The sequence below is a fragment of the Hippopotamus amphibius genome, chromosome 14, assembly GCF_030028045.1.
Source record: "Hippopotamus amphibius kiboko isolate mHipAmp2 chromosome 14, mHipAmp2.hap2, whole genome shotgun sequence".
In the NCBI taxonomy this organism is placed as follows: domain Eukaryota; kingdom Metazoa; phylum Chordata; class Mammalia; order Artiodactyla; family Hippopotamidae; genus Hippopotamus; species Hippopotamus amphibius.
The window spans coordinates 57362884-57386615 of record NC_080199.1 but is presented as its reverse complement, the minus strand read 5'-3'; the positions used below and the strand labels follow the sequence as shown (position 1 = coordinate 57386615).

Below are 23732 nucleotides of genomic sequence, written 5' to 3'. Positions count from 1 at the left end.
GGTAGAGAGGAGTTTTGTTCTTGTTACTAAACTCTCAGAGAAATTTCTCCTATGGGGAAATTATACAGCACTGCCTCCTCAGTAGTTTACCTAGAAGACCCTCCTGATTTCCAGCTAAAGAATTACTTCTTGAAATTAGAACAGATAATAAAACATTAACTTAGAAAGCAGTGGAGGACTGAGATATGCCTTTTTTTTTTTTTTAAAGGAAGGACGCTCAGGTAATATTGTATCATGTATACAGTGTAACACACATACACACATACACACACGCATAGTCTACACACTCAAATATACAAAATACTCATCATTAAAGTGATTAGCTAATATGCGTCTAACACTTCCTGTGTACCTGGCACTCTTTTAAGCCCTCTATGTATTTTAATTTATTTAAGCCTCACAACCACCCTATCAAGGTAAGTATTATTTTTACTCCTCTTTCTGCAAATTAAGAATGGAGGTAAAGGGACGTCCCTGGTGGCCCAGTGGTTAAGACTTTGCCTTCCCATGCAGGGGGTGTGGGTTCCATCCTTGGTCGGGGAGCTAAGATCCCACATGCCTCGTGGCCAAGAAAACCAAAACATAAAAACAGAAGCAATATTGTAACAAATTCAATACAGACTTTAAAAACAGTCCACGTCAAAAATAATAATAATAAAATTTAAATTAAAAAAAAAAAGGAATGGAGGTAGAGAGGCTAGTTAGCCTGACAGGAGGACAAGCCCACCCTTGAATTTAGGACTCAGACCATCCCTCCATCTGTCTGCTGCTGCCTTTCCCTCTGATTTCTCTTTTCTTTCCGTCTTCAACTCTATTTTCCCGCTTATTTCCTCATTCCTCCCCAGAATCTACATTTCCTTTATTTTCTCCATCTTTATTTTTCCCTTAATTGATCATAATATGAAATCAAAGATAGTGTCCGTTGAACATGGCTTATGCTTCCTATGTAAATTTTTAGTAGTAGATGAGGTAAAATTTTATTTCTGCCTCTTTTGTAAGCTTGCTTTGGTTAAGTAGCTCTTTACTTATGCCACCATTAAATTGTAGCATTCCCCTGAGGCAAGAAAGTAAGTTGTAATAAAAAAAAGTGCCCATTCCTGTCCTGAATTTTCCAAATGCTCCCAAGCCAATTGACTTTGTATGGATTTAAATGATAGCGTATTACCCTCCTGCCTCTCCATCCCATACCTCTAGGATCAGGTCTGTGTTTTGCAGCCGTGAGCTGGCAGGAGGGTGAGTTCGATGCTACACTGACAGGCACTGAGATCAGTCATGTCAGTGTTTTCTGTGGCCTTGAGCACCCCCTCTCTCCTCTGCCTCTCAGAGACATTAGCAGTCACATGTAACAAGCACATCATTTTCCAGTGATATTAAGAGGAATGGCTAGCAGAAAACCCTCATCGCTCTCATTGTTCAGTTAATAAGTTAAATAGAAAGAACGCCAGATGTCATTTGCTCTGGAATCTTACATGAATTTATGCAGTGACACTGCAGGCTGAACAACCAAGCATTGCATCATCTTATCCCTTTAGTATGAACTCTGTCAATTCTGCAAACTTTGCAATTTCTTTCATTCATTTAACAAATATTTCTTCAGGGTGACACCAGGTGCCAGGGACTGTGTTGGATCTGGAAGTTAAGGTGATGCTCACACAGTAGAGACATTAAATTAATATTAGATTAGTCTATGATTTAAATACAACACACGATTTGAAGTTCCCTTTAAGAACATGAAGTGTTTACTTTTAAAATCAGCTCTATTTTCTCTCCAAGTCCACAGCTCTGTGCTGATCTTATTTAAAGAGACCAACTCTGTGTTCCTTCAACCCCTTCAAACAGTAAGTTTAAATTGAAACCTATATAAATTGTTTAAAATAATATGATGTGAATGTTTTCTTTGAAGCTAAACATTGAATACATTTTCCTTTGTTCTTGTCTAAATATATGAGATGTTACCTATCCCCCAGCTGCCTTTGTAAACTGAAACCAAGATTGATAAATAAAATCAAAAGGTTAGGCCCTATATATTGCTTTGGAAAGAGGCAGGTTTCAAAGGAAAGATCCCTATAAAGACGTTCACAGGCTGTGAAATACCACTTCTGCTGTCATGACCACTGACTACACCAGGCTTTATATCAATATGACGCCAGGCTATTACCCTGACTTCAGAGAAGAGGAACAGCTCTACAGAACGAAGAGGCACTGAATGCCAGAAAGAAATGTGTTGACATAAATTCTCTAGTCTTTCAGCATATACTTGGAGTGTCCCCACTCCTTGGAAAGATAGGCAGATAAATGGATAAATAGATGGGTAAAAATTAAAGAGTGCTTCTTACATGCTCGACTGAATATTCAAAAATATTTCTCAAGATTCAATAGTGTTTTGCCTCTGCTTTCTGCTTCTGTGCCACGAGCCTGTCAGTGAGGACAAAGCAGAGAACACCAAGAGCCTATTCGGTCCTTTTTTTCCCTATCATTATGTAACAGCCCTGCTGTACGAAGTCACATAACATCGTACAGGGAGAAAATTAATCATCGGCTAATGAGATAGGGATGTGAATAGAAGTTTGAAAGAAGTAATTTAGAGGCCCCAATTAGGGCCTGTTCTCGTGGGTCTCCCGTGAACATCGCTGGCTGGTCCCAGGTCCAGGGGTATGAGAAGGGGATGGGGGGAGAGTGGGGGGTGGGGGTGGAGGGAAGAGTAGGAGAAGAGGGAAGAAGATACAGGAGCTTCTGGGCACACCAAGAGGCTTTTCCATGCAGTACTCCAGATGAGAACTGGTGAGACTCTAAATAGCAATGGGGAGGAAAAAGATGGTGTAGAAAATCTTTCAAGGGTAGGTCTGTCTGAAAGGCCCACCCTAGATGTGTGTTCCTACGGACGTTTCAAACTAGGAACTGAGAGGAAGGGCAAGTACCATTAAAAGAAACAGGGGGGACTTCCCTGGTGGTCCAGTGGTAAAGAATCCATCCTGCAGTGCAGAGGGTGCGGGCTGGATCCTTGGTCAGGGAACTAAGATGCCACAAGCCGCAGGGCAACTAAGCCCACATACTGCAACTACTGAGCCCACATGCCTCAACTAGAGAGCCCACATGCCATAAACTACAGAGCCCACGTGCCCTGGAGCCCATGCGCCACAACTAGAGAAGAGAAAACGTGCACACCACAACTAGAGAGATGCCCACATGCCACAACGAAGACCCCACGTGCCACAACAAAGACCTGATGCAGCCAAAAATTTTAAAAATAAATTAATGAAATATTTTTTTAAAAGTCAGAGAAACAAAGAAAGAAATAGGGAAACCCTGAAGTTAATTCATCTGCTTAAGAGTGTCTAATGAGACTGGAGCAGGAGGGATGCCATGGACACCATAAACAGTTTGCCACGGAGAACGTTCAGAAAAGACATAGAAACAAGTGAGAGGGTGCGGGAGACCACAGGGCAGGGAAAAGAACCCAGCACGCGCTTCCAACACAAGGAAATAGGGGTAACCCCACCTGCTATGAGACTCGGCAGTGGCCCTCAAAGCTGGAAATCAATAACAAAGCATCCAGAAGAAATAAATATTGGGGGAAGGCGTTTAAATGGATTTTTCTAAGGGGATCCTCTCCCCTTCTGTGGCTGAGTGTGACCTGCAAGGAAAAATTTGCTGAGGGATTGGAACGGGCAGGAACTTACAGAGAGACTTGTCCTGTCGTCATACAAGACATCAAAGGCCGCGGGAGGGAACATTCGAGATAGGAGGAGAACCGAAAAAGATTGGGAAGAATTCGGTGCAGGATGCAAAATCTTCTATTTCATTTCACAGTGCTAGCTGCAGAGCTGCACAACGGCATCCTGCAGAGACAAGACATGTGCGTTCTAGTTGAATGAGGTCGTTCAATGCATGTCAACGCCATGATGGGACTGGAGCAAGGCCCGCGTCATGAGAGGATGTGAAGCTGTCGGCACAGGGCTGACCCCGAGCAAGTGTTTGAAAGTGACCACCGTCTCTCAGTCACGATGTACCAAGTCAGCAAAAAATAGAGTTCAGAATTCAGAAGGGGAGCGAGCACTGTTGATCAGAGCAGTTGGCGTCTGTGTGGCCTGTTTCTGGGGGTAACCCCAGATCTCAGAAAAGGAGGGTTTTGAGGACCATCGCATGTGGATGGACTATGGGAAGCAGGGTGGCTGAGAGAAGACACAGGTATTCTCATGAGCTTCTTTCATGGATTTGACCAGTAAAGGTGGGAGAGAGAATTAGGGCTGGTGCAGCCCAGGAGTGTGGACTGAGGACCACAGATTTAACTACAGGATGTCAGGTCCTGAGTCAACATAGGAGGGGCCCGTGTCTCATTGTGAAAACCTTAGAAAACGGAATGGGCCACCCTGGGAGGTAGCGAATGTGCTGTCACTAGATGCGTCCCAAGGAAGGCAGGACGGAGAGGCGTTGAACACTGCAAATGCTTGGTGAGGAAGCAGTAGGACCCTTGAATGCAATTCCAGCTTTACTCCTAACCAGCTGTGTTGCTTTGGGCAAGTCACTTAACCTCTCTGGGCCGCGGTTTTCTCAATTCCAAATCAGGAAGGTATTACTAGGAAATGCCCACATCTCCTTCAGCTTTGAAATGTCACGATCTTTGGTAACACCCAGTGTCTTTTGCTTCCTTGTCTAAGTCAACCCCTCCCCACCTGGCTGGCATCACCACGGTTTTGACGCCTCGGTTATGAAACCCATTGTGTCCGAAGATTGTGTTTCAGCAGCCCCAGGGGACACAGAGCAGCTTCCTTTGAGTGTGACAGCTCAGGCCTCTGTACAGACACTGCTCCAGCAGTGAATTCAAATCACCCGGCCCCCAGCGTAAACGAATTTCCCAGAACTTTTTATGGGATTTTACCTCCCGCTCCCTCAAAAACATATCTGGTTCCCACGTGCAGGTTGCTAAAAAGACCTGACAGACCCCTCTCTAGCCATCCGTTCTTCTCTGCACCCGTTTTGGTCAGAAATTTTAAAAGCCCTCTTCACTTGGTGTCATGTCACGTTTTCAGACATGGGCGGACGTCTCCTCACTCAAGTCAACCGTACTTGAAATAGCTGCTGATGGCTGCATTCCTCCAACTGCCAGCGTCACGTCCCCGTGGAAGGAGACAGAGGGCTTTATTGGTGGAATGAGGTCTTTGTTTATAAGGTGTGCCCAGCAGGGCTCCAGGAGCTCGCTTTGGATATACATCTTGGGTTTAAATGGAAAACATAACTCTGGGATCTCTTTGGAAAGATTACAAGAACATTTTCAATTCTGCTTTCTTAAAAGATTCTGCTTGTAGGCATTCACTTACCATATAAAGCACATTATTATGGTAACTTATAATCTGTGTGGTTGATTTGTTCTTGACAAACATGTGGCAGTCTTCAAGGTTTGCTTTCTCACAGAGGGAAAACCTAAGAGCAGTTTTGCCTCCAGGGGGCTGGTTTTGAACATTTCTTCTAAGAGAATATTTAGAACTGTCTTTGTGTTTATGATCCCAATAAGGATATTGTGGAAACACCTTCTTTATGCGCCCATTGTATACCTAGAAGCCATCCTTTTTAAGAGCCTGGTCAGCTGTCACACCCTCCGGGGTTCCTTCTGTGAAAATACCTCCCCATATTAGTTTCCTAGGGCTGTCATAACAAAGTACCAGTGGAAAGGCTTAAAGCAGAAACATCTCCTCTCACAGTTCTGGAGGCGAGAAGTCCGGAATCAAGGTGTTGGCAGGGCTGTCCTCTCCCTGAAGGATCTAGGGGAGAATCTGTTTCACACCTCTCTCCTAGCTGCTGGTTTTTGTCAGCAGTCCTGGGTGTTCCTTGGCTTGCAGCCATATCACCCCAGGCACTACCTCTGTCCTCTCTGTGTGTCTGCGCCTGTTCTCTTCTTATAAGGACACCAGTCCTTATGAGATAGGGCCCACTCTGAGTATGACCTTATCTTAACTTGATTACATCTTTGAAGACCCTGTTTCTAAATAAAGTCACATTCCCAGGCACCAGGGGAGTTAGGACTTCAACATATCTGTTCAGGGGACATAATTTAAACCATGACACCCCCTGTCCCCAGACTTATTTCCTTCTCTGTGTTTCCATAGCACATCTTATTTAAATGTTCCACAACTGTCGTCACACTGTATTGTCATTTTCTGTTGCGTTGTTTCTGCCACTAGGCTGCTGCTTTCAGCAAGTACCTAGCAAGACATCCAGCCCTAGTAGGCCCTCAACTGTTTGTCAAATGAAATACATCATCATGATGATCTTTTCTGTGTATACAATGTTGATAACAAACTTATATAAGGTTACATTAAATAGATGTAAAAATACATATTAATGTTGTATGTAACTGTTACCATTTGTTGCATACTTACCATGTGTTGGACAGTTAGGTTAAACACTTTGGGTTTTTATTTAATCCACCCAAGAATATTACAATTTAAATATGATTATCCCCATTTTACAGATATTATAAATGAGGCTTAACAAGGTTAATTAACTTTCCTAAGGTCATACAGCCAGCGTGGGAGACCCAGAGTCCTGACCACAGGATGTCTGCTTGCAGATCTGGGCCCTTGCCCATCAGTATGTGGCTTTCTTGCAGAGTGTCCTCTCCGATGCTCCCATTACATGGACGTAGCGTGTCAAGTGTTCATGTTCACCTTTACCTGATGAAGACACTGAAGCCCAGAGAGGTTAAGAAACCGTCCAGCCTATGGTCACCCGCCTATGCCCACGTCCTTTTACTTCAAGATCAGCGTTTTAGAAACTACTTTTCTTTGTTGATCATGAAATGATTTTTAAGAATATTAAAGAAAAGGAGGACACGGAATGGAAAAAGCATTACCTTAATAGGGCATGAACTTTACTGATTTTATAGAAGAGCAGGGCTTGTCAATTGCAATGGGAAACCATTGTGAAAAAGTCTCTCCATCCTAAACTTCCAGGAAACGAATGTCCTCGAGTATCACATGGTTTCTCTGTTGAGTGACGACAAATCACATTTTGAGTCACTAATTCTGGAGAAGGGAGAGGAGCTACTGCAAGTCTGTCGGAACCCCACCATCCTGTGTCTGCCTATGCAAGTCCTGGGTCCTGGACCCCGACATGCCTGGCATTCTCTGGACTTGAGGTCCTATCTGGACCTCAGGTAGGAGGAAGGGGACCCCAGAGCCCTGCTCCTGGGACTCAGCACCCAGCTGGGTTGACCTGGTCATGCTCTTCCCTGCGCTCCAGGACGGATAACCAGGCTGTCTGCCTCCTCCTACAAACCCCAGGCCTTGCTTCTGGTGTCTGGAGCCTGTCTTACTTTCTGGCCTGATTCCCAATTTAGGTAATCTGCTAGATTGCCTAGTTTTTCTTGACCTGTGACCCCATAATGTTGTTTCCAAACCCCAGTTCCCCCTGGACTGAGTCAGAACCATGGACCAGGGTGGCTCAGGCCCTGTAACCTGCGAACAGAGTCTCCTGGCAAAACTGGCTGGCCCAGCCTCATGTTTTGTCTGCTGCGAATGATCTCTACCCATCACCAGACCTAGAATGCTACCAGTTGGCCTGATTCCCGCCTCTTTCCTCTTATTATTCTCTTGGAACACTGTGTCCTGCCTTCCAGGCCACATTTATTCTTGGCACTGACAGCTTACCTCTGTGCCCTCAGCTGCAGTCCAGCCCACGCCTAAGCTGGTTCTATCCAGCCTTGACCAGAGACAGGCCTCTATTGCCTTTCTTTCAAATGGGACCTATTTCTTAACTGTGAGACTCCCTACAGAGGCATTGCCTGGAAAGGGCAGAAAGGGGTCAAGCCACTGCTAGGGGCAGCAGACGAGATGGAGCAGGAGGGATGGAGGGGGCACAGCACAGGGGCTCTGGCCTGGTGGGGGGGACACCTGACCTTCAGTGGCTTCCATCCAGTGATGACACACTAGCTTGAATGGCGAGATCCCTTCCGATCTGACTCCCACAACCCCTCAGTACATCCTGGCCACACGGTCATGGGCTCACCGTGCTGTCGCCTTGAATGATTATTCGGAATTCTCCTGGCCTATCAGGCTGCCCTCTGGCTGATCCCTTCCTGGCCGACTCTTTTAGTCCTTTGAGCCTCCGTCCACATTTCTCAGCCCTTCTGCTGAGTTTGGCCCTCATCCTTTATGCGCTCTTCAAACCCTGTGATTTCCCCAAGTGATGAAGGTGTTACTCTTTCCTCTGTAACTCGAGATCCTGGCAATAGCAGGTGCCCAGCAAATGTCAAGTGAATGAATGGATGAATGAATGAATTCAACTGCCATCCCTCTAAAGCCCTGGACACAAAGTCCCAGGCTGCCCTCTGAAAAACGCTCATCTAATTGATAAAACACTGGACTGCGAATCAGTCCACAGGATTTCTGCTTCTATTTTTGTCTTGTCCAGTTGGGAAAAGACAACTGAAACATTTGCTGAGCTTCAGCCTCGCTGCCCTGTGCATGCAGCCGGCCACACAGAGAGGAACTGGACAGGGCCGCAGTCTCGGCAATAAGTAACGCTTCCTCTTGTTTAAGTACAGTTTCTAGAAGAACGTTCTACTGTATGCTTAATTGGACTCTTTCTAGCTGCATTGTCTGCCTCCTCCCTCTTTTCCCTGAGTGGAATTGGAGCCCACCGTCTCTCAAGTTCACGGGGGCAGCTTTTCTAAGCAGGACAAGGAATGGACTCAGAATGTACATTCTCTCCTCACCTTTGTCTTGCTGTGCACTCGTTTCAGACTTTCAGAAATTGTGCATTTGCTTTAACGCGTTAGCCCATAATAGGCTCCTGTGCTGTTTGGGAAAACAATTTTCATCTGTTCATATATTGTTAAAAAGTAATGGGTTCATACTTTTTCTTAAAAAGTCTAATCCTTCCCACTTCTTCCTCTCAAATACTGAATCTCAGATCTTTTGAGGTCCAACATAATTTATGTGTTAATTCCTTGCTAAGCTCTTTTCAAGCTACTGCACTCACCATGCAGATTTCATTAAACCCACAGTCTCTCTGTAGTAATGTCTCAGAAAAAGCAAAATAACTCTTGCTGTGTATTCAAATATTTGCTCAAGAGTAATATCTTTTGTCCCCATTTCTGAAGATTTATTTATTTATTTGGCCTTTGGAAATAAAACAGAAGTCTGCTACAACTAAAAGAGAACACAAGAGCCGAGCCTCTCGTCTCATTTTGGGAAACATCTGGTTATTATAATATAATTCACGGAGCTCTCATTTCAGGGTTCGCAGTCCTGAGTGATTTCAGCCTTAAATCACCCTGTGTTGGCAAACAATAGTAAAGGCCTGGCCAGGAAAGAAACAGGCAGATCTCATGTATGGAATGAAATTAAGTAAAGACATCAGCATGGCAATATCCCCATTGTCAATATTTCTGTTTCTGATATATTCCCCTTAGAAGCCAATGTGGTATTTCAGTGATGACACTGGAAGCCATTCTATTCTGGAACTTCTCCGTTAGAATTGGCATCCAGATCAGAAGGCTACATCTTGATGTGTTTTGAAGAGTGGAGTACATTTGTGGTAGTGATATGTATTAGGTGAATGATCAAATTGGGTCATTCTAGGTGCAAAACTTTGAAGAGATTAAAAAAGACATGTTTGAATCCGGAGCCAGAGTCCAGGTCCCAAGTTCTGACTCTGCCATGTGTTTGCTTTGTGATGTTGGAAATTTCACTTTACTGCTTTAAGCCTCGATTACTTTAGCTGTGAAATGGGAATAAGACCTGTGAAACTCAAGGAAGATTTTGAACAAATAAGCAAAGTATCAGTCCTGCCTCTGTCACTTCCAAACTTTTATGTCATTGGTACCTCACTTTGCTCTGATCAATTATCAGTGCAGAATCCTGGTGTCTAGGAGGCTGGTGCTCCAGGAAATGATCCACTCAAAAGCCCCATGTGAGAGACGAAGAAACTGAGAACCATAATTATAGAAGAAGCACCTCGAATGTCAGGGTGACTGCTTTGAAAGAGAATGCTTATTTGGCATTTACATTGAGGGTTTCTTTAAAAAGCCAAAAAACAAGCCCCAAACCCCACCTCATTTTCCTGAAGTAAGGCTGGTGTGAGGTCGAATTAAATGGATTTCCTCCTAAATGGGACAGCAGTCCTCTTGGGGTTTTAAATCAGGATCACCCTGCCTATTCTGTTCAACCCAGAAGAGTGGAAATCCCCACAGTAGCTGAGGAAAGCTATAATAAACTTCCTCCTAGAAAGGAAAAGTCAATGCTGATCCTTCTGCGTCCCCTGGAGTGTCTTAGTAAACAAAGCATGTAGTTGTCATTTCACCTGCCTCTGGGCTTATCTGACCTTTCAGCACAGGTAAGCAAAGAGTGAGGTCACGCAGGGGCCTAAGGCAGGGCTGGACGTGAGAACCACAAAGGAGCGGGGGCGGGAGGGCAGAATGGGAATGATCTAGAATAATGGGGAGAAAAGGAAAATAAGAGAAGGAAACTTCACCCTTGAGGACTATAGTGGAGGGTCACCATGGCTACTGCTACGGGCATCACTGCTGCTGTTTGTTTACCTAGGAAGAGTACCACACCACCAGCGAGAGTATCTGTTATTCTGAAAACAGAAAAATTCTCAACAGAGGGATCTGCAACTACTCTAAAAACTCAGTACTTCTTAACAGTCCCTACTCTTAGAAAGAGTAATTAAAAAAAAAATTAAACTAATTAAAAAAAACCCTATATATCACCTTTGAAATGACTTACTTTACTATCACACACACACAAAAGAAAAATTTAGTGTTTATATCGGAAAACCCATCCTTTTTGTGCCCTTCTATTTTTTATGCAGAGCATAAAGCTGTATTTTTTATGCAACAAATAAAGATTTCAGAAGGGCAGTCAATTATTTGCTGACTAAATTATAGGCAGAAAGTGTGATTATCTAATAGAACTCAAAAATGTGTATAGCTAATTTTATGCCCTCATGTATCTAACCCAGCCTTAGTAATTATTATCACTCTCTGTTTTTTATTTCCTGGGGGGAATAGGTTAGATTGGACCTGAATGCATCATTACACAGCATGCACGTATAAATTGAACTTTCTTAAATCTAGGTCACTTGGGTCAGAAGGCTCTTCTGAGAAACCCAGGTTGACAGTTGGATTCCCTGGGCACTTCAGTGTTAAATGATATTCTTCCCACATCCTGGGTCCTAAGGCAGTCACATCTACATCAAAGTTAAGAAACAGAAAATTGCATTCACAGTAACAGCAAAACTTCATGGTGCATGGTTTTCCACGTTACTATGCTGTGTTCTGTTCTGCCATGCTAATATTTTAAATGATGAAACTCCCTTTCCATGTAGCATTAAGTTCATCTTTTATCTTCTCTTTACCTTTCTGGAATAGCTTTCTATATTGCTATGTTGATACCAGGAGAAATTCCTGAAAAATAGGAAGCATAAAGTCCAATCATCTTTTTGCGGGAAGACAGCAAAAGTAACAAGAACCGATTTAAGATCCTTCAGCTGAAATGATGTCTTGTGTACTTTACAGACTCAATCTGTGTACCAGGCTTTGATCCGGGTCTCAACATGATGACTGGCATCACCCCTATTAACCCAATGATACCAGGCCTGGGGCTGGTACCACCCCCACCGCCAACGGAAGTGGCTGTCGTCAAAGAAATAATCCACTGCAAAAGTTGTACTCTTTTCCCTCAGAATCCAAGTAAGTGATATCTGTGAGATGATTTTGATTATCAATTTAATTTCTTTCCTTTTTAATGTATTATTGCATTCATTTTCGGATGCGACTCAAAGTTCTCCCACATAGGTACACAGAAGGGGGATCATTCTACAGGAGTCCTTTGTCTCTAGAAGAGAACAAATATATGGGTCCCTGTGACTCTCTGGGAGCTACACTGCCATCACCAGGGGAGCGTGTGTGATTGGGGATGTATAGCCAGCATTAAGAATCTTTTTGCGCGCAATGAAGTCTAGCATTTGCTGCAGATCAGAGTGTGAAATATGTGAACACGTCCATCCATCTTCCCAAATGTGGGAGAGAAACTCCGAAATGCGTTTCGCGAGATGGAAAATGGAATTAATTTGGCAGTTAGCAGTTTGGTGGTGGAGAGGGTGGGGGCCGGGGGGGGGGGAAGGTTGCCTCTCAGAGTTCCTGGACCAGATTGCATTCGCTTGAAGGAAACATACATTTGATGAAATAAATAGCTCAGTCTTTTTTTTTTTAATTTAGCCTCTGATACTAAGTTTATGGGCTTAAATAGCTGGGATTTTTTTTTAATTCCTATTCATCAGTGTTGCCTTTTTAAAGTGGACTTTTCAGAAGATTGCTTTAGTAATCTACATATAAACTAGGTAAAATGTTATGACAGTGTACATTTTATCTTTTTATACAGCCTCCCTCAGATTTAGTCTTTTGCTCATTTAAATGTGAATAATAAAAAAAAAAAAAGGGGGGGGGTGTTTCAGGCCCGGTGTTTCCCAGCCAAGTAAGTACGGTGCCGGCTTTCAGGCTCCGCCCATGTTGTGCCTCGCCGCTCCATTATTCTGCAACAAGACAAAGCAGATAACGAGCCTGGGTTTTTCATCATGTTGTCATTTCATCATGCTTTGTACTTAGTGAAGTCTTTTTTTTTTTTTTCCGGTTTTCTGGGCCTCTGTATTATGAAGGAGAAATGAAATTATGCTAACATTTGCTTTATCTCTGTCCACGGATGAGCCTGGCCACTCTCTGTAGAAATGAACACAGAACGTAAAGAAAGGTGGGGAGGAGGAGGAGACAGGCACTGAAAACCAGCACAGCCCGCCATCTGTGTCAGTCACTCTAAAAATTCATCATTACTCAGAGTGGAGAAAGTTAGTCTGCGAGTTTGACTTTCTCCAGGTGAACCAGAAAGGGGAAAAAAAAAAGAGCGAAAATAAATACAAGGCAAAACCCTGTGTTTTGTTGTGATTCTCAGATCTTCCACCTCCCTCCACAAGAGAACGACCTCCTGGGTGTAAGACCGTGTTTGTTGGAGGGTTACCAGAAAACGCCACTGAGGAAGTCATCCAAGAAGTCTTTGAGCAGTGCGGTGACATCACAGCGATTCGGAAAAGCAAGAAGAATTTTTGTCACATTCGCTTTGCCGAGGAGTTCATGGTTGATAAAGCCATTTACCTTTCTGGTACTTTGCATTACATGAGGGGTTTTCTCAGCGCTTTGTGATGTTAATATGAGCATATTCCCTTTTTCCTTAACGCACAATAAAAGTCCTCACAGCTTGGGGCTGGAAAGGGAAGAATTCTGCCCTTTCCTTCAGCTGCCAGAAGCTCCCTGTTAAGTCTGTGAACGCACCTCCCTGCGGTAGACGTGGCGTCCCACCATCCAGACTTTAGGAATTCCATTGAGGTTCTAATTAATGTTCTCAAGTGCTTATTAGATGAGAAGCAATATTATGAATACTGAGGGCCATTGTTATTATTGGATGTAATTCTCGGGGGGAATAAAGGCCTCTCTCAGCATAATTTCAGTTTTTCAGAAGTGGTTCGCTTTCTAGACACCAGGGCACCAGATCAAGGTGAGTGCCTTGCAGAAAGTGGTCCTCGGGCCTGCAGGGGAGGCCCAGTCTCACTGCCCACTTGTTAGTGCATTTAGCCTGGCTAAGCCCGCCCCACCCTCCCTGCTTCTCTGGTGCCATTTACGAGGGAGATTTCTTACAGATGTTGAAATTAGGCCTAACGCCGCCTTTCACCCTGTGGGTGTTGGAGCACGTGTATGGAGTGTGTCAGCAAGGCCTTTGCCAAATCTAAGAATCGCGGAGCTGGTATTGATACATGGCTTTAGAAGGACGTCTTTTTAGATTTAACCCACTGCCATTCCCTCTCTGTCTCCATCTGCATATTTCAGTCTGTCACTCTGTACGTCACTTCCCTCTTCTGGAGGCAAAGCTAGTGGGACAAAGTGAGAAAAGTATAGGGGAAAAAAAAATCTGAACATTACTACCAGGTTTGGTTAACTCTGCAGTCAGCCCCTATTGCCGTGAAATTGTCTTGCAAACCCTAGAAGCCTTGGAGTTATTCCAGTACTGCAGAGACTTTCCTGAGCTAGATAGTGACCTGGAGAACATTAAAACCCTTATTCCAATAAAACCTGACAAAGTAGAAAAGAAAACCTGAAAGTATTCCAAAATGGAGATGGAAGACAAAACGCAGAATAAAAATATTTTACAACACACATATTTCTCACCACCTCTTGAGCTACAGCATCAGAGTAATCTGTTAGACAACTGGGGATTCTGTTAAGTGCATGACATTGGGGTTCACATGCCTCGGGCAAGACAACCTCTCTCTCAGCCTCTGTTTTCTCATCTGCAAAATCGAGACAGGAACAGTGCTCCCTCATCGGATCGTTAGGAGGAATAAGTCAGAATAATGGATATTAAGCACCTGGCAGGGCACCTGCAACATGGGAACCATTCAGTAAGTGGCTGTTTCTAACACAGATAGCCTGATGATGATAAAGAGGAACTGATTCTTGTTTCTCAGGAGCCCTGCTTTGGGAGTCTGGGTTCTAATCACAGCTCTACCAATACAACTATGACTTCACCTCCCCCTGATGAAATGCAAGGGCTAGAGTAAATCAAAGGTGCTTTTCCACACCGACATAACACAGTGTTTAGCGCCAGTCAGAAACCTCATAGTACATTGCCAAAGATGAACAGTTCCAAATTTAGGCACATGAACGTTTCACATGTATGCCTTGATGCTGTATATTTTCAAGCCCTGACCCAGGCCCCTGCCTGACCGCCCCTTGGCATCAGAAGGAACCCACAGCAAAGGCCTCACCTCCGGCCTCCCTGACAGGGTGCACAGGGGTCTCCCAGCTCTGCCTGGGCTCCCCTGGCTAGGTTGCAGCATGGTCCTGGGGAGATCTGAAAGGCTGATTGGGAGGGGCAGGAAGGAAGGTAGGCTGCCCCTCCTACGCGAGAGTTCCTGCAGGCTGGAGCCCAGCTGGATGGCCTGTCTAATTTTAGGACCACAGTCGCATTTGAAGGCCAAGCTAATTTTAGACTCAGCCTCATCACGGGCTCTTTTAAGGGCTTAATGATGGCGTTTTGGTGAAAGAGAGAGGGTGCTTTTTGGAGCCAGAAATGTCTGAAAAGTGATGTTCTCAACACGAGCAGGGGAGAGTTGCTTGGCCAGTTTGGACAGCTGGCCAGTCTTAGGCCATTCTGCCTGCTCAGCTGTTACATATATATCACCATGGCCTGCTGATTTGCGAAGTTTCCACAGCCCACAAGCAAGATATGTACTCTGCTTTAGCATTAATTCTGCTCTTCTGTGATCAGATGTTTGCATCTTTGATAGATATTGTTATGTCTTCCCATTTTTAGCTAATACTATTTAAATCTGGGAGTGAGAGGGTCATAACAGGAGTCAGATGTGAGATCTATTTCACATTTGTAATTTTTCAAAGGTGTGAAGTACCCTACTGGGGAGAAGCCAGCCTCTGCTGGGATTTTCAGCTGAGTTTCAACCCCAAGTGCTAAAATAATCCACTGAAATCTACCACAAGATCTTGAGCATCAGTGCAGCACAGCCTAGCATTTCACAGTGGTGTCTCATTTGCAAAGTCCCTGCACAGCAAAAGTGCTTATTTTGCTCTGTCTTCTGGCAGCCCCTGACAGCTGGGATCCTGCTGGGACCTGAATTTATGTTTTTAAAAATCTTGAATACCCCAAACTGAAGAGCAACCTCAAAGCCAAGCCTGCTTCATTTGAAGTTGGTCTAGTTTCAGTTCTGTTTGTGTTGATTTCTCAGATCAAGTTTCTGCTTATAATCTTTATAAGTTGTGTAGCTCACAGCAAATTCCCTGAAGACTTCGAGGCCCATTTTTTGGTCTAGCTCTGGGCTCTCGCACAGGCTCCTGTGGCCTTCAAAGATTGCCTGGACAATTTGTGCAGCGCTGCATGCCAGATGAGGTACTGGAAGGCTGTAAGGAAGGCCGTGGTGAGGCCTCTTGATTGAAGGTAAAATATTCTCCTGCGTGCCCCAGAGGATAAGTGGAAATAAAACAGCATTGCAAAATTGCCTGGGTAATTGTGGCTTTTGCAGCTGCCGAGAGAGAGAGAGAGAGAGAGAGAGAGAGAGAGAGAGAGAGAATAGAGCAGCAGCATTTTCTAGGGGAATGAAGCAATAGCTTGTGAGAGGGGTCACGGAATTTACTTTGTAGATCTTTTTAAATATCATAGCTATACCCTCTATTTACTCACTCTCCACCTCTTTCTAAAAAGAAAGTAAGAGAGCTTATGCAACACAGTTACAGTAAATTGGAAAATATCGAATTGAGGCCATAAAAAGTGGAGGGGGAAGAAAGCTACATGCCCAATTGGTTCTTGAGCTTCCTGGAAGCCAGAGGGAAGAAAGAGTGAGGATAAGTGCCCTGGTTCTTGAGATCATCCTCTTGGAACTGGCTTGGAGACACCTCTGAGCGGTGCATTTATCCCCGAATCTGTAATAGGCGTACCTTGGCCAGGCTTCTGAATTGCTGGGAAGAAGGATAACAGCTTCCCACCTCTTATGGGAAGGACGTCCTTTGTAAGGGAAAAAGAAATCAGTGAGAGCTCCCCTGGCGCCTTGAGAGCCGAGACCCAACTGTGACAGTCAGGCATGACAGTGTTGTGACAGTGCGATGTGACCAGACTTCCCACTGGTTTCAGGTTACCGGATGCGCTTAGGGTCTAGCACGGACAAGAAGGATTCAGGCCGCCTGCATGTGGACTTCGCCCAGGCCCGGGACGACTTCTACGAGTGGGAGTGCAAGCAGAGGATGCGCGCCCGCGAGGAACGGCACCGGCGCAAGCTGGAGGAGGACCGGCTGCGGCCGCCCTCGCCGCCGCCCATCATGCACTACTCCGAACACGAGGCCGCGCTGCTGGCCGAGAAGCTGAAAGGTAGGCGCCGCGTGCGTTCGCTTCCTCTACCTTCCCGCCAGCCATCGCCCACCACCAGGGAAACACGGTGGTCACAGGCCCCGAGGCCCCGGGTGTCTCTCTCCCTTCGCATGCTGATTGCATGCGACCGCAGTCCCCTGGGCTTCCGCAGGCTGCCTGTACAGAGCCCTGTCCTCACTGAGCGCTCTCCCCTACGTTCTCCCGGAACGTGTGTGTACATCATTCAACAAAACTCCTGCGAAGGGGGGTGGAAGAGCCCTCCGCCCTAACCCCGAAGCAAGCTGCCATCTTCCCACCCCCGCGGAGCGAACCAGTGTCTCCTCCTGTGGGCTGGCAGGTCCCAGGGCTCCCCCAGGTCTGCAGTTTGCACCTCCGCTGGGCTCTTAACAAAGTCTGCCCAAAGGCCCATCAGAAACCGTGCTGGGGCCCGTGCAGGACAAAAGAGAAATGTAGAATAGGGTCCCTATCTTTAGAGATGGAGTGGAAGGGACCCTCCTAACATCTGTGGGAGAATTAGGACTAGACGTAAGCATGTTTCATTTCTTTAAATGTTTTCTGTGCTCCTCTCCCGGAGTTTGAGGCCATGGGAGATAAAGACAGACAGATGGAAGCCTTAGTACCTGCCACAGGGAACGAAAGATGATTGGGGAGAGGCCAGATTTTGAAGTTAGGATGACATGTGAGTTCTGTTCCATTATTGATCAAAGTTGTTTGACCTCAGCAACATGGGTGCACTTTACACGCAGGTGATGGTCAGACCCTCCTCCGCCTATTGGGCGTGTCAGGTTTTGATGAGAAAACATAGGTCGTGGTCGCTGGCCACACGCAGGTGTCTACAAGTAAGTGATGAACTGTAACACAAAGCCAACGCTTGATTGTCAAGCAACATAGGAGCAACATGCTTTGGGAATTCAGACGAGTGTGAGTGGTGTGGATGAAAGTGCCAAGACAGTCTTCACAGAAGAGGCAGAACTTGAACCTTGCAGGATAAACAAGACCCTCTTCCCCAGGAGAAGAAAGGGCCTAAAGACATTCTTGTCAGAAGCCGGAGCTCAAGGAGCAAAGACACAGGGAAGCGGAGAGGAGCTGGGCACAGGAGGAGAAAGGCAAGCCGCCTACTCTGGGGAGCGTGAGAGTCACTTGGAAGTTTACAAGAGCAAAGGTGAAGATGGGAAAGCCGTCTGAGGCCAGGTGGTGAAGCCCCAAGGGCTGCCGCTGGATTAGGGTTTTATTCCATAAACAGTGGAGAAGTCATTAAAGGTTCTTAGGAGAGGAGAGATGTGATTGATCCTTAGAGTGTTTTAGAACATAGCTGGCAGTGTTTAAAGTGGATTGGATATTTTCACTAAAGGAAACATGAAAAGCTGTCCAAAACCTGTTTTAGGAAAATAGGAGGTTGACATTTTATTTCTTTAAAAAAGCATTAAAAAAAAAAAAAAAAGAACTTCTGTTTCTAGCCTTCCTCTCCTGCTCCAGCCTTGGGAACCCGTAATCAGATGGCACTGCCACTGAAACTACTGACTTAAAAAAAAAAACACAAAACAAAAAACCAACAACGCACATTGTAAGAGATGTGAGTTGAGTTCGTTTGGTGTCTTACTGAGGGCTATAGCTCAGGAGACAGCCCCTTAGAGGGCTCTGGGGAGGTTTTCTGAAGAGGTAGGGGTGGAAGTCAGTATATGTGATCTTGGTGAAAGGGGGTACCTGCAGTCAAGCACCCATCTCAGCAGAAGGTGGTTGCTGGTCACGAGGAACAGGTATCTTAGTTAATGGTTTTAGTAATTTTCTAACTATGGGGAGATGTAGGAGTTTGGCTTCATAAAATTTCCTCCTGAAAATATATACCTGTGTGGAAGCCTGTTCTGCCAGTTTTTCCAGAGCACAGAGCGCCACATTCCTGGTCTCTGCCATGAATTCCTTTCAGGGTGTGTTGATGGTCAGCGACTGCAGTGGCTGATGACCTAATCCTTGTAGAACCTTCTTTAGTTGACGTAGTCACGGAGCACCTTTTACTGATGCCCTTGGTTCCTGCTCTGCTGCTCCAAGAAGGCGTGTCTTATCAGCATAGGCTGTGGCTGTCCCTTTAATAAAAGGCATATAAAATGCAAATGCAGACATTGTCTCACTTTTCCATTCAGACTAGAATCCATAAGGAGTGGGCAGAATGAGACAGAACAACATTCTCAAGCAGGAATGTTGATTTTGGAGCAAATAATTTTTTTCTTTAACATCCAGTACCTCGTTGTAGTATCAGCTAATTAGCCACACGGGGTAAACTGTGTTCGATCGTGTCGACACTTGGAAGTGAAAAACTAGCACCTTGGCGCTGTGACCCGGTGGAGGAGTTTCAGGAAAGTTTGGCATCTCCCTTATGTTCTTTTTAAGAAACCGGCATGGAAGTGTCTGTGTGTGCAAGAAGTCCACAGCATTGCCTTTTCTGTCAGAGGATAGCAGATCGGGATGTCAATTTGGTAAAGTCATTTGCAAACCTTGCCATTTCAAAACTATATGTTTATATAGTTGAGTGTAATTTGCAGAATTTAGAAGCTGCACCTTTGCCAAGTACTGTGTGATCCCTTGAGGAGAGAACAGATTGGAAATTTTAATAGATGGCAGTTACAGTAGAATGAACTAGCTGGGGCGACATCTTAGGCAACAGTCAGGTAATACCAAGCTTGACAATTTCAACCCAAGCACAGAGTTCGGGATATAAACAGCATTTAATTGCTTACGAAATTGTCTGCCTCCGAGAGGAAACCCACTCCATGCTCCTTATAACGCTGCAAAGCCAGGCAGGAGGAGCCAAGGAAACGATTTCCCTGAAGATGATTTCCTTGATGTGGGGATATAAAACGCCGTCAAGACCTCAGGTAAAAAAGCCTGGATCAGAAAGGAAATGGAAATGCAATCTGAAAACACCTAATTGGATTTGATTTTTTTTTCCTCCCCTGAGAAATCTTGCTATCTCAGGTTTATTACACACATTTTTTCCCCCATTTTACATCATACTTGTTTATCCTTACAATTTTCTTATGGAAAATCAGCTTTATCCAGCAAAATCTGTACTAGCCAAGTCGTTATCGTGACCCACAAGGCTCTACATAGTCTGCCCAGTGTTAAAACTATGCATGTAGTAGATGTTCAGTAAGTTAATTCCTGTTCCTCTTCCTTAGCTGTTGGGAGCTATGAGTGTGCTGCATTGCTGGCCAGCCGTGGTACCAGGCGTGATGGGAAGCGTAGGGAAGTGTGATGTGACCTCAGCCATCATTCCATTCACTCCGCGAGTATTCGCTGAGATCTTTGCCCTGTCCCTGACCCTGTGATGCCAGGGAAACAGCACACAAAGCCCCTGCCTCACAGAGCGTAGGTTTAGTTTCGGTTTCTTGAATGATAGAAGTAATTACAAAGCAGTTCCCACTGTTATGGGATGAGAAAGGGGCCACCTTCTGGGACCAGGTAGCCCTGGCCCAGGGCCCCCCACCCCGGCCTTCCGAAGTCAGAGGAAACACTGAGTTGTAACGGTGTAGTGTCTAAGGCACTGAGCACCCAGCGTCTGTTATGGTTAATACAAAATCTAAAAAAGAAAATTAGCGGGCACCCTGCTGATTAAATAGACATTGTTCTGAGACAATTCAACTTAATGAAGACTGACTGGGAAGTAACTGCTCACAGATCCAAAGTTTATAGCACTGGCTTTGAGAAAGTGAGGAGCTCAGTACCACCATAATTACACTTTATTGGAAACAGTAGCACCAGGCCGATGAGATAATGAATTTCTGTGTGTCTAACACAGACCATCCACCCCTGGAGGAACCCCATGTTTGGACTGTGGAAGGAAGAGATTCATTAGACAGTGGGGAAAGATGATCTCCGGACTCACTGGGGATTCCTCCTGGCAAGAGCATTTAGAAGTTTTTGTGTACTTTTTCCCCCTTTGGAAAGCTTCACGTTATCTGTCGTTATGTGATGGGAGGAAAGGTTTCTGTCTGTATCAGGTGAAGTTTTGACAAAGCTTTGTGAGCAGTGTCCTTGGGATTCCCTGATGTATCATCCAGGATACAGTCTTCCTGGGACCAGCATTCGTAATTTCCAAGGACTCGTCTCTGATGTGCATACAGAATGGCCCCGAGTCAGCCTGCCAGGGCGAACGAGCGTAGAAGGGGTTGCCAGCATCTTGCTGAGATGGTTGTCAATATTTATGGTTCTAAGAAAGTAAAAAATCAATAATTCTGTGAGCCAAGTGGAAGTTCCATTAGCTAAAAGCCAGGCTTCCTTCTCAGGGCAAAGGAAATACGAAGCCCAGGAGCCTGTCTGAGAACCACTTCCTTGGGCGTTACTGACCTTCACAGAGGCAAGGCAGGCCATTTCATCTGGAAACATTTTGCCTGATCCAAAAGCAGGAATAATCAGTGCATGTTCATGTTGTCCCCGCTGAATTTTCTCACTTTCACAGGTATTAAATTGTTGGAGAGATTGTGTGCCTGTGTCTGTGAGTGAGCTCGTAGGTATGTCGAGGGTGGAGGGGGAAGTATTAACCATTTGTGTAGCCTTTCATGCTATCTGTGAGTCGAAGGATAGGTAAGGTACCACCCCTTTGGGTGGTTAATTGAGCAGCCAGAGAATGGAGATTTGTTTAGGGATGTCTAAGTTTTAGGGATACATAGTGAAATTCTGGGAATGTTGTAATAGCAATCCCGGAATTTCCATTCTGCAGGGAATATGTCAATATGTGACTGTACGCTGTAAGTTATTTCCACCTATCATAGAAGGCAGAAATCAGGGACAACTGTATAGATACATCACTCATTTTGTGTGTGTGTGTGTGTGTGTGTGTGTATGTCCATCCCCATTTCTTTGGAAAGAAAAATATTGTAGAATGTCTTCCTTTTTTCCTCATTCTCGAGACATTCTGTTCAAACAGGTGATCTGCCTTCCTGTCTTTCCTTTCTAGACCCACCAGAAATCAGGCTGCTCCAGCCTACCTCAGTTTCCATATTCGGGGCTCGTGGCCTGGATCTTGTCCCAAGTATTGTTTTGAAATTCAGGGCCAGATCTCCCTCTGCACACAAAGGGGGAGAAGAAACTACTTACCAATCTGATTCCTTTTTCCCTTCATCATCTGCACATCAGTTTGATGGAAGTTCACCAAGTGCCTGCCTGCCGGGTCCTGGGCCCTGGGGTTTCAGATATGACCATGGCATGCGCCCTGCCTTTGAGGAGCTTGCAATTCGGTGGTTGCTAAGGGTACTCTGACAGCGGAATCATACTTTCTTACGAAGATACAAGTATGTGCCAGTGATTTTATTCAACTCATTAATTCATGAGAGAATGAGTAAGATGTTAAAACCGGTTCAAAAGAGAATGTGCTTTGTAAAGACTTAAATTTTCTTCTGGACAGAAATTCATCTACATTGTTATGGAGAGGAATTATTTTCACTGTTATCAGTTTTCTACAATTTATGTTCTATCCCTAAAGGGTTGTAAAATAGTTTAGTCAAAGACTCACACCCCTATAAAATCACATAATCCCAGAGGGAAGATGGAGAGGGTCCTCTAGCCCAGCATTCCAGCGAAAGGATCTGCAGTCACTTCTGTGCCCATTTCCAAGACTTTGACTTTTTTTTCACCTTTTTTTCTGGGATGAGGATGACTGATGTTTAAGCAGCTGTTCCTTAACGGAGGGTAGCGGTCTGGGGACAGGGATGCACAGTGCTTGTGAGAATCGCATCAAAGCCTTTCAATATTCTCCACTCTTTCAGGTGCTGCTTTGCATTTCAGGCTTTCATTATCTTTTTTTTTTTAATTTATTTATTTTATTTATTTATTGACTGTGTTGGGTCTTCATTGCTGCACACGGGCTTTCTCTAGTTGCTGCAAGCAGGGGCTACTCTTCGTTGGCAGGGGCTACTCTTCGTTGTGGTGCACGGGCTCCTCATTGTAGTGGCTTCTCTCATTGTGGAGCATGGGCCCTAGGCGCGTGAGCTTCAATAGTTGCAGCACATGGGCTCAATAGTTGTGGCTCACGGGCTCTAGAGCACAGGCTCAATAGTTGTGGTGCACGGGCTTAGTTGCTCTATGGCATGTGGAATCTTCCCAGGGCAGGGCTCGAACCCGTGTCCTCTGCATTGGCAGACGGATTCTTTACCACTGCGCCACCTAGGAAGTCCAGGCTTTCATTATCTTTTAACTTAGATGAGTTCTAAGCAGTTTCCCAGTTTTACTGAGTGACTTCTTCTAGTGCTTCTCCAATGTCAGTGTGCACATTGAAACACCTGGACAAGCAGGCAGATTCTGAGTCAGGAGGCCTGAGTAAGGGTGAGGCTGCATTTTCAAAAAGCCCCCAAGGGAGGCTCACGCTTGTGGTCTTTGAATAGCAAAGGTGTATCCTATATGCAATTTTGAAGATGCGTACTGTGTGTCCGTGCTCAGTAAACATGGAAAAGGGTAGGGAGGGAGGTTGACACATTCTGAAATAACCACAAATGAAATGAGACGCGTGTGGTTTCAGGTAGTGACACCTAAGTGTGATCATTATATTATTCAGTCCTCACAAAGCTAAATACAAAGATTATTACCTCCCCAAAATTAAAAAAAAAAAAGAAAAAAAAACTTTCAAAAAGATTTTTAAGTGATTGGATAAGCTGGTGAGCTAACTGTGGAAGGCTCTGCTTCTGTGTAATTATCTGGCATCTCTCTTAACTTTCACTGCTAATGGTAATAACCTCGGAGGCCTAAAGGATAAAAAGAGCAGCCAGTTTAAGTGCTATAAGAACATTTATCTCTGGTAGACAATGTGAAAATACTCTT

General features: G+C 44.9%; 1 protein-coding gene across 4 annotated transcripts in view; it reads left to right on the top strand.

Moving 5' to 3' along the window:
- Window positions 1–23732, top strand: part of ENOX1 (ecto-NOX disulfide-thiol exchanger 1) — a 562092-nt gene that overhangs the window by 395056 nt on the left and 143304 nt on the right. For all 4 annotated transcript variants that reach the window (XM_057707750.1, XM_057707751.1, XM_057707752.1 and 1 more), the window contains 3 exons: window positions 11522–11695; window positions 12951–13157; window positions 16692–16925. In XM_057707750.1, the coding sequence (XP_057563733.1) occupies window positions 11522–11695; window positions 12951–13157; window positions 16692–16925 (615 nt within the window). The remainder of the gene's footprint in view (window positions 1–11521; window positions 11696–12950; window positions 13158–16691; window positions 16926–23732) is intronic.